Source organism: Rousettus aegyptiacus, unplaced genomic scaffold (assembly GCF_014176215.1).
Source record: "Rousettus aegyptiacus isolate mRouAeg1 unplaced genomic scaffold, mRouAeg1.p scaffold_m13_p_6, whole genome shotgun sequence".
NCBI lineage: Eukaryota > Metazoa > Chordata > Mammalia > Chiroptera > Pteropodidae > Rousettus > Rousettus aegyptiacus.
In genome coordinates, this window is record NW_023416309.1 from 66,480,517 (window position 1) to 66,491,954 (window position 11,438).

General features: G+C 38.2%; 1 protein-coding gene across 3 annotated transcripts in view; it reads left to right on the top strand.

The window, feature by feature from the left end:
• Nucleotides 1–8,728, top strand: part of PIGL (phosphatidylinositol glycan anchor biosynthesis class L) — a 67,167-nt gene extending 58,439 nt beyond the window's left edge. Inside the window, exons 5-7 of one of the 3 annotated variants that reach the window (XM_016145132.2) lie at nucleotides 16–47; nucleotides 1,591–1,724; nucleotides 8,131–8,377. In XM_016145132.2, coding sequence (XP_016000618.1) covers nucleotides 16–47; nucleotides 1,591–1,724; nucleotides 8,131–8,229 — 265 coding nt within the window. In that variant the 3' untranslated portion in view covers nucleotides 8,230–8,377. Of the gene's footprint in view, nucleotides 1–15; nucleotides 48–1,590; nucleotides 5,670–8,130 lie in introns of those variants that run through there. The other 2 variants (XM_036223880.1, XM_016145131.2) reach the window with 2 other exon arrangements.
• Nucleotides 8,729–11,438: the final 2,710 nt, after the last annotated feature.

Below are 11,438 nucleotides of genomic sequence, written 5' to 3' on the forward strand. Positions count from 1 at the left end.
ATTTCCCTCCTCCAGGACCCTGCACTCAGAAGGGAAGTTACCTAAAGGTAAGCCTGTCCCTTTTGCAAAAGGCCTCTAAGTAAGGAAACTTATTAGGGTGAAATTGATAAATACACAGAAAGCTAGGCCAAGCAGAGGTAAGGGGAAGGACTGACCACATACTTCCTGACTCAGCTCACTGTTTCTGTCAGTGAGGGTCCCCCAGGTCTCAAAATCGGGTTGTATCCATTGATGAGTACCCAGCCAGCCAGGCAGACTCTGGGTGTACTGGGAGGCTGAGTGTGTTGGTCAGGGTTCTCCAGAGAAACAGAACCAATAGAACCAATAGAAGATTATATATGATTTATTAAGTATATATTTATTTATTGTAAGGGTTTGGCTTATGTAATTATGGAGGCTGAGAAGTCTCCTGATCTGCTGTCTACAGCCTGGAGACCCAGGAAAACTGGCGATGTAATTCAGTCACAATCCAAAGGCCTGAGAAGCAGGGGAGCCAATGATAGATGTCCCAGCCTGAGAGCAGGAAATGACCAATATCCCAGCTCAAACAGGCGGAAAAGAACAAATTCTCCATGCCTCTTTTGTTCAGTTCAAGCCTTCAACTGATTTTATGATGATGCCCACCCACATTGGGGAAGGCAGTCTACTTTATTGAGCCCACAGATTCAAATGCTAATCTCATCCAGAAACAACCTCACAGATATCAAGAAATAATGTTTAGGCACACATATGGGCACCCCATTTGCAGCCAACACAAAATCACAGCATAGGTCTTTTCTTCTTCTGGTGTTCTTTCAGTCTGTCCATCCAGACTCATCCCAGTCCCCAGTTAATTAGCTTGGTTGTAAATGATTAAAGGGTGCTCGATGGATTAATCTGCCTGACGTAAAAACTCCTCCTAACTTAAAGAGTGGCATTTGACCCCACTTAACCATTTACTGTGTGATGCTGATGCTTAACCTTTATGAGCTAGTTTCTGGTCTGTCAATGGGGATAATATACATCCCTCATAGGCAGGAGTGATATGAAGGTGAAACAAATGAAAACAAGTAGTGTGTACCCTTTCTGAGTGGGCTTACTGAGTTTACCAAGCTGTGCCGTCTTTGGAAGATGACTATAGTTCATTTGATTCTTACATGTCATCCCTGTGAGACAGGCAGGTCCCACACTATCAATACCATTTTACAGATGAGAAAACTGAGATGCAGAGAGGTTAAGGGACTTTCCCAAGTCTGCCAGTTCTTTAGTAACAGAGCAGGAAGCAGGTCTCTGGGCTTCTGATACAGAAACTCCTGTCTCCAGCCCCTTTTCCTTGCCTCTAAGGGAGCCAAATCCTAGCCACTAGCAACTAACCTTTTATTGCTAGAGCGTGTTGCAGGGAGAGGGTGGCTGACCAGGTGTTCTACGGCCCTTTCACACTTCTCATCTGTGAAAATGATGGGCAAAAAGCAGCTTTGGTGCCACAGAGTAATCTGGCCGCTCCCCGGCCACTGCCTAGAGCCTCAGTGGACAGGTAGAGTGCGCAGGGGAAAGCTTCCCAGAAGCAACCACACTCTCCCTCCCCTTCCTGCCTCTCACTCTCCCATCCAGGGTGCCCTGTGCTCACACTTCAGTCTGTGAGCGTGCTGCGCAAGTACCTCTCCCTCCTGGACCTGCCCTTTTCTCTGCTTGATACCTGCGACGTCCTCTTCGTGCTCACCAGCAAAGAAGTAACAAGGGCCAAGGTGAGGACTGTAAATTCCTGGACAAACCAACTCCACGTCTGTGCCCCAGGCCCCCTAGCTCCTCAGAGCCCCAGCACTGCAGAGCCCCTAACCAAAGACCATCCACAGCAGTTCAGCGTCTGTCCCCAAGTGTTAGCACCACTGCCAGACCTTGGGAGTAATAGATTTTCAAGAACTTCTACTTTTTTTTCTGATTTTAAAAATAATACACAACTTAAAAAGTAAATAATAATATGCGCTCATTGCAGAAAATTGGAAATACATAAAAGCATCAAAATTAAAATAATTAATAAAATTACCTGCAATCCCACCTCTCAGAAGTAATCACTGTTAACATGTTGGCCTATATCCTCTATAAAGAGTATGACATAAATATACATACATATATTTATATATATTCTCATATTTTTTAAAGGAATTACAATGCCTACTATTTAAAATCTGCTTTAACAACATATGTCCTTAATCCTGTGTCATTAAGTATTTAAATTGTAATGGCTGCCTATATTCTATTATGTGGAGTACATAAGATATGTCACAAATCTCTTATTAATAGGCATTTCAGTTTACCAGTTTTTCATTATTATACAGGGAGCCACGCTCCCAGTTTGAGTCTAAGACCAGGAGCCTCTGTAAAAAGCCAATGGGACAAATCACAATTTGCCTGTTGAGGAAGAACCAGGCGCAGTGAGGCCCTTCTGGTAAAAACTCTTGCGTTGTTAGGGCAGGTGATTCTAAGAACCATCAAATTAGGGAGAGGTCAGGTTGAAGAAAATCACTCCAGTTTGTCTCCAGGTGCAACCCCCCACTGATGTAAGTCCACCAGGGAGAAGGCTAGCAATAAGTGAATCAGAGAACTCTAAGTTGGAGGGGTTTTTTTTGGGGGGTGGGGGGTGGGGGCAGAGAGGTGTTTTTAGCTTTGTTTTCTAAATTGTCTATACTAAACATTTATTTACTAAAAGGCACTTTGCTAGATGCTGAGAATGCAGCATTGAGCAGAAACATTCTTTTTTCTCTGATAGTTCATTTCTATTCTTTATTATTTCTGTCCTTCAATTTTATTGATGTTTTACTCTGCTCTTCAAATTTTCTTGAACTTGAAAGGTTAGTTCAATGTTAATAAATTAATACTATTCTATTAAAAAAGAAACACACATAAAACAAGGTTATGTATTGATCTGTTGATGAAAATATTACATCCAGAAGCTCACGAGAACCTAAACCTTAATTTCCCCTAGGAACAATGGTGCAGTGTTGACTAATTCAAGTGTTTGCAGTAACTTTATCAAACATAACTACCATGAATAATGAGAACCATATATATGATTATCTGATATATATTATCATATATACGATTATGATTATGTATAAGAATATGTAGGTAATCCTTTTACTATTGATTTATACTATTGCTTTGTAGTCAGTAAATGTGCCTTGGGTAATACTAATTTTTAAAGATTGAGATTTCCTTAGTAAATGACCTAGTTCATGATCAGTTTTTGTAAATGTTAATGTTTATCTAAAAAGAATGCATGTTCTCTATTTGTTGCAGTTCAGATTCTAGATATAACTAGTAGATCAAGCTTAGTACTTATATTGGTCACAACTTTTGTATTCTAACTACTTTCTACATTTTGATCTATTACCTTCTGATACAAGTATACTAAGGTCTCCCACACTGGATTTGTACATTTTTCTTTGTTTTTACTTTGTGTTCAGGTGTGCATAGATCAAGATTGTTATATCTTCTTAGCAGATTATTCCTTTTATTATCTAATAATATCTTTATTAATGATTCTGCCTTAAATTCTGTTTTAATATCATGTTGCTACAAAAGCTTTCTTTGGGCTAGTATCTGCATTTTGTTAATGCCTTTATTTTCCACCTCGCGTTGTTATTTTTAGATGTTTTCTGTAAGCCACGTATAGTTGAATTTTTTTTTCTTAATCCCACTATGAAATAACTTATAGTGGGCATTTTTGGCCCATTTTTATTTGTAATTATTGATACTTTTGGACTTATTTCTACTATCTTGTATTTTCTGTTTAATGTCCCCACCACTACCACCACCTGCCCTTTTCCTGTGTTCTGTTGAATTGGTCAAGTTTTCACAGTCCCATTCTTCTCTTCCTCTCTCAGCTGTTATAAAAATTTTAATATCATTCATAACTATAAAGTTCAAAGCAGTTGGCATTTGTCCTCCCTGCCACAGAAATTTAGCATGTTTGAGCTGCTCACTGGTCAACCTTACCCCACTCTGTTACTGTAATTTAGACTTATTGCTGATACATACTTGATTCTTGGCCCTCTATTGTTTCTTATATCACACACGTTCCCTCTGGGTTCTTTTCTTTTCTCTGATGTATATTCTTTAGCAATTTTTTAGCAGGGGTCTAAGGAAGGCAAATTCTATTAGCCTTTAAATGTTTGCATGTCCTATCTTTTGAACGAACGACTTCGGCTAGAAATAAGTTTTTGTGTGTAACTTTCCCTAAGCATGTCTGAAGATATAACTTCCATCTCAAGATATATTACTATAATTCGCGGTAGCCTTATGTTTTGGTAGCATCTATGCTGATGAGGAGCCCACTATCTATATAATCTTATCCATGTGTAATTAATCTCACTTATGTTAGCTTTTAAGATTCTCTATGTATTTCTGGGTTCTGCAATCTTATTATGTCTGGGTAGCTTATTATGTCTGAGGGCCCTTCCTTGTCTTTTAGCTATTCTGAAAAATCTTCACCTATTATTTCTTCAAATATCACTTGTGTGAAGTTCTCTCTATTCTCTTCCTGGACTCCTATGAAATATATCTTGAGACCTCTTAATCTATGCTTTGTGTCTCTTAATTATTCTCTTGAATTTTTTCTGTATTTCATATTTTGTTTTCATATCTGAAATTTCTAATTTTTCACTTTATGTCCACTTATTTTTTCACTTCTTTTTTTTTATTTCATAATTTCTTATTTTTGGAAGTTGTTATTCATCTATTTAGATCTTTGAATGTCCTTCATGCCATTATTTTAGTCTTTGACAAGCTATTCTAAAAAACTGTTTTCATCTAGATATAGTCAAAGTCTGATCGCTGATAATATTAGCTTTCTTTCTTTGCATTAAATTCCTTCCTGTCTTCAGGAACTCTGATTTGCAAACTAGGAGGAAGGTATTTTTCTTGTTGGATTTGCGAGTTTTATCTCCCTCTTCCTCTGTGTTCCCTTCCTGTCTAGAGTTTGCGAGTTTTATCTCCCTCTTCCTCTGTGTTCCCTTCCTGTCTTAAGGGCCATAACAGGCCCCCTAATGGCAGTTCTAGGCACAGAGCCAGCAACTTGTTCAGTGCTGATCACAAGGCATTCGACTTGCTAGGAGCTGCATGATTGGCAACACTTACCCATTCTCTTTTTACAGATGAGGGTGCCTCTGTTCCTGGCTCCAATAGCATGTTTGGGTTCCCTGTCCCTTCAGTGAATCCCTTTCAGAAGCAGAATTACCAACCACCACAATGCTCCTGGGCCATGAGTCATCCAGCCCTCTACTTTAGCCACTCACATCTGTGTTTGTGTTCTTTACATTCATGGTGCTTTTGGTCTTAGTTTTGACCCATCCTTGTTTTTTTTTTATATATATATTCTCTGCATTTTTCTCTATTATTGCTCTGTTTTTGGAATGGGAAGTATGAAATGAATGCCTCATCTTAACCAGGTCGGAATACCTGAATTACGTTGAGAACAATAAAAAAGTAAATAGAATTACCATATGATCCTGCATTCCCACTTCTGGGTATCCAAAGAAATCTAAAGCAGGATCTTAAGGAGTTATTAACATATGTTCATCACAGCATTATTCACAACAGCCAAGTAGTAGAAGCAACCCAAATAAATATCCATGACAAGGGAGCGGATAAAGAAAATGTGTGTGTGTGTGATTTAGCTAAAAAAAAAAAAAGGAAATCTCGTCACATGCTATATGTATGAACCTTGAGGACATTATACTGAGTGAAATAAGCCAGTCATAAAAAGACAAATACTGTGTGATTTTACTTATATGAGATATCTATAACAGTCAAAATCATGGAAACAGAAGGTAGAGTGGTAGTTGCCAGGGGCTGGGGGAGGACATGGGGGTTGTTCAATGAGTATAGAGTTTTATTTGAAAAAGTTCTAGAGATCTGTCATACAGCCCTTTGAATCGTTAAGGCTACTGAACTGTACACTTAAAAATGGCAAAGGTGGTAAATCTTATATTGTGGTTTTTTCTACAATTAAAAATAAAAGATAAATTAAATATAACATTTTGCTAGCAAAGTGGAAAAGACCAAATGATAGAAGATATTATTGGAGCATTAAATGAAATAAGTGTGTACACTTGTATAACCTTTCTGGGAAGTAACAGTAATAAACATCAGAAATCTTCTCAGAAATTGTACTTCTAATATTCTTAATACATTAAGTGAAAACAAACAGGTTACAGAGCAATATATATAGTGTGATACATTTTTACACAGACAGATACATGATAAAAGTCAAAGAACATGCAAAATATTAATATTGATTACCTCTGGATGGTGGGATTTTAGGTGTTTTTTCTTCTAATATTTAAAATTTTATAAAATAATCATTTATTATATAGTTCAATAAATTTATATTTACTCTGACCTAATAATTTTTATCTCTAGAATTTTATCCTAAAGAAACAAACAAAGGTGTATCCAGAGATTTATGTGCAAGCATGTTCATTACTGTAATTTTTGATAGCCAGAAAAGGAACTAATAATCAGCAGGCAAATGACACAGTATTATTGTACACCAGTAAAATTATAGTTTTGAAAAGCATGTAATGAAAATGTTTCTCAAGTGGGGAGAGGGAGGAGTAGAAACAATTTTGATATTTTGTAGTATTCTCAGAAAATCTGAACAAAAAGGAATAGAAAAATAGAATTTGTAAAAAAAATCAAATTGCCTATAAATATAATTCCTGTAAGTGCCCATCTTATTGAATGAGTACTTAAAAGTGATTGAAAAATTAAATCTAAAAACACTGGCCACTTGGGCAGCATGATGTGGGAAACTTATAACTTGATAACTGTCACAAGTAGACAAATCAAATGTCTTTGGGCTACAAAATTCATCCGTTCTCTTAAGGTTTTTTTAAAATGTACATTTTTACTATGGTCTTCAAAATTTTAACCCTATTCTGTGAGTTCATCCATTATTTGTTTCTGTATATAATTTATTTAAAAAATTTAGTCCTATTTCCTTTTGAAACAGTCTGCATATTATTTTGCCTGAATATATAATATGGTGATAGTCCCCTTTATAATTTAAAGTTTGTGGTTATCGCAGGTGTACTTACATCTTTAAAGCCATGTATGTTGTGACAATAAATATTAAATGAGTTCTTTAGATGAAAGTTTACAGTGATACTAACTTAGGCAAGTTAATTTTGTTACTTAGAGAAAAACAAAGCAAGAAGCATTTATATATGTTTATATATAGTTAAATCAGTTGCTATGATCTAGTCTGTTTAAAAACTGTTTAAAAGCACCGGGTCTGAACAAGATAATAAACATTTCCTCCAGTAGGTAGCAAGGAGAATCCATATCTGTGTACCATCCTTTTTCCTTCTTCTAATTGTGATTGTACCTTCCCAGACTAGCCAATTCGGAGGAGTCCAAGCATAATATTCTAGCTTGCTTCCCATAAAACATTCTGGTATGTGTTATGTGTGTGAGGTAGTGGAAAAAAGTGATTAAGAATGTAGGCTCCAGGGGGTGGCTCCATAGTGTAGTGGTTAGCATGTCTGCTTTACACGCAGAAGGTCCTGGGTTCGTGTCCTAGATGGAGCCATGAATCAGGCCCCAGTGAGTCAGGTGAGCCAGGCCCCAGGTGCATTCCACGAGTGTGTAGGAGGAGATCCCCCACCTTCAGAGATACAGCTCTTAAGGGGAACCGGCAACATCCATAGGTCAGGGGTGGAAAGGGGAGGGGAGGGGAGGGGGAGGGGAATAAAAGGGTGGGGGGAAGAATGTGGACTCCAGAGTCAATCAGCTAGCTCTGAGTTCAAATGTCAGCTCCACTACCTACTAGCTATTTGAGATTGATGAGTTTCCTCATCTGTTTTTTAAAGCAGTTAATAATAGTACTTAACTCACAGGATTTTTTTAAATTGAGATAATGCATGGAGACTGCTCTACCTGGCATTAGCATCATCTGCTGTTATCACAGGGGAAGAAATAAAGATGGGAGAAGGGAGATAGTGACTAGAAGCCAGTAGAGAGGTTTGCAGGTTATAGGAAGAAGCCACACAAGACAATAGCATCAGGTGTGTTATTGGGAGGAAGACAGAACTGAAGATACAGAAACTGCTCCAGTGAAAATGTTCCATAACTAGTCTTTGATTCTTCCAGAAAGCCATGTCCTGCCACCGCAGCCAGCTTCTCTGGTTCCGCCAGCTCTACGTGCTCTTCTCCCGGTACATGAGAATCAACTCTCTGCACTTCCTCTGAAGCCTGGAATCTTTTCTGATCCAAGGAACAAAGAGAGAAAAACACACAGGAAGCCCAGGGACCTGGTCTGGAGCTGGCTTTTCTCCCTGAGCCAAAAGAGATCCCACCCTAAGGTGCCCAGCCTCTGCTCCCAGAACTCTGTTCATCAGTACTGGTCAGACCCTAATAAAAGGGAGGCCCTACAAGCCAATGGACTATCTAAACTTCAGCTTCTTCCTGTGGGTTAAAAAAAGCACAACAACAAAAAACAACCCAAAGACAGTAATAGCCACCCTGCTAGCTTCTCGAGTTCTTCTGAAAAATGATGTACATAATGACACAATGTATGTCTAACACCTAGCACAGAATCTGTTATTGTAAATAAATGTAAAAGTGCTCTAAAATCACTTAACAGCTGCAATGATTGTAGTATTCATTTCCAAAGCAGGCTCACCAAACACATACACAAGAACAGTCTATGTTGAAAGTTCAACCATAATTCATTTCATTTATCTCTGTGGTCTACGTATCAGAATTGAATATAGGGAAAACTTGCTCTATTTAACAACATAGTCACTGACTGGGGCACCCAAGCTACGATCACTGTGCTGGGTGCTGTTTCACACAGAGACAAATACAATTTGGATTCTACCCTCAATGAGCTTACACTCAAATATCTCAGTTCTCGGTCTTTTGAGGAAAGCAGGAAATAAAGAAATCTGATCTCTTTTTAAAAACACTCAAGAAGTTGATGTCTTAAAATTGTGCTGTAAGCAAAAGCACTCAGAGAGGTCTGCCTTAAAAGCTACTTAGAGACCAGCTAATGGTCCAGGCAAGTGGCCCAAGGTAAGGAAGCTCAGTGGTGAAGTGCACAGGCCCTGAAGACTGGTAACCCTGGGTATGAGGCCAGAATTACCAGCAAAGTAACCGCAAGCGAGGTGCTTAACATCTCTCTGCTGCCATTCTCTCATCTGAAAAACGGGGGACAGTCACGTACCATCCTCAGGAGAGATGATGCCTGAAGGTACACAGTAAATGCTCAGGAAAGAATAGCTGCAGGTGTTCTGAGATCTAAAGAATGAGTAGGCATTAAACAGAGGGACTAGAATAAATCAAAAGCCCGACACACGAAAGAATTCGGTGTGCATTGTTCCTGAGTATTCCCTGTGTGGGTCAGATGAGGTTCTGAACTGCTGTCTCCATAGCCGCAGATTAGAGAAACCTGCTGGTTAGAGCTCACCACCCATACTTGCTCTGTTTTGCTGAGGGTCACCAATATTTTGAATGCCTCCTGTGGGCCAGATGAGACTTAGGCTATTAGGCCCTAAAGCAGGAATCAAAAATGCAAATCTGGCTGTTATCTGTCTACTAAAAATTTGTTAATAGCTCTTAATAGCCTTCATGTGAAAGCATGACAAGAAATAAGCCATTGATACTGGTTAGAATGTGGTGGACTAGACTGACTCCTGTCCTGCTGCTAGGAAGACAGACACTGACCCAGCCTTTCTGCACAGCAGTTCTCAATAAGAGCTTTTAGAATACACATACTCTGTGACCTAAGGAAATATTTTTAAAATCAAAATTGTATATACAAAGATCATCACAGTATTACTTAAAATAGCAAAATTTGAAAAATCCAGTGAGGCAATCATATTTACTAGCAAGGAAAAATGTTTTCATGCTACATTAAATCTTAAAAAGCAGATTAGGGATGGTACAATCTAACTTTTGTTTAATAAAACATACATATAAATATATATACATAACAAAAGTCTGTAAATAAATATATATATATTGAAGGATATATATCCATAAGGTCATCTTTCTACAATGAACATTTATAATTTTAAAAGATGTTTCATTGTTTATGAATAGTTTTGATGTGAGAAAATACTTTTGATATAATATGAAGTTAAAAATTGTATAGCCAATATAATTTCAGTTATGTAAAGAAATGATTCATTAAAAACTAGCCATTTATATACTGCTGGTAGACATATAAATGCTAGAACTTTTGTGGAGGACGACTTGGCAATTTCTAATAGAGTTATATACCCTTTGATCCAGCATTTTTACTTCCAGTAAATTTACACTATATATTTACTCAAATGCCAAAAGAGGTGTGTAAGGGATAGACATTGAAACACTGTTTATAATAGTAAAATACTGAACCAGTCTAAATGTTCATCAATTTAGGATTGGTTAAATAAATTGTGGGTAAAACAGTAAGATACCATAAAACTATTTAAAAATAAGGCAATACATTGATATGGAAAATCCCTAAAGTATATTATTAAGTGAAAAAAGCCAGATGCAGTGGGTAGTGAATGCAGCCATTTGTGAGGGGGAAAAAAAATACATCTACACATACAAACGTGTGTGGACAAATAGGATACCTCTGGTAATAATTCTTTGTCTCTGAAAAGGAGAATTGGGTAGGAGCAGAGAAATGGATACCTTTTGTCCTTTGTGAATTTTATAACCAGTGCATGTAGTACCTATTCAAAATTTTTAAATCTTAGAGGTTAGAAAGATGTGTAGGATTATCAGTAGTAGTTGTTTCTGTGTAGTGGGATTTGAGACTTTCTGCTTTTGTTTTACTGTATGTGCTGACTTTTTTTGAATAAATTAATAGCCTAGATGAAAAATGAAAATAAACATTTTTATTTACTGAATGCCTGGTGCTTGATTTGCATGAAGCTGCAGGCTCTAATCCCGAGTTCCCAACGGGAACAACTAAGTTCTCCTTGGTGCCAGAAGAGAGCAAGAGACAGTAGCATAGAAGGGAAAGATGCCCCTCAAGGTCTGGCAGGGCTGCCACTGTGCTCAACTTAAGGAAAGGCGTCTTCCTTGTGGAATGCAGCCCTGGGGGCACTTGTTTTGGCAAGAAAGCCTCTTTGTGCAAATTATCAGAAGGCAGCCCCCGCTCTAGGCAGACACTGCCTCACCAGAGCTGGACAGCCTGGTGGGGAGAGGAACGCAGATTATCCTCTCTAGCCCTCTTAGCCTTCCATGCCCTTGTGTAGTTAACAACCTGCAAAACTGCGCCACAGCCCTGAAGCCTGAAACAAAGATCAAAAATTAATGGTTTCTTCAAGGAAGAGGAAGGGAGGGGAGGAGGGAGAGATCACACAAGATTGCAATTAACAGAATTCCCTGGAGAGGGGTTAGTTATATCCACTGCCCAAAGTCCTGAGAAGGCCTCCAGGTTGGGGATGGAGGTGTGGGTG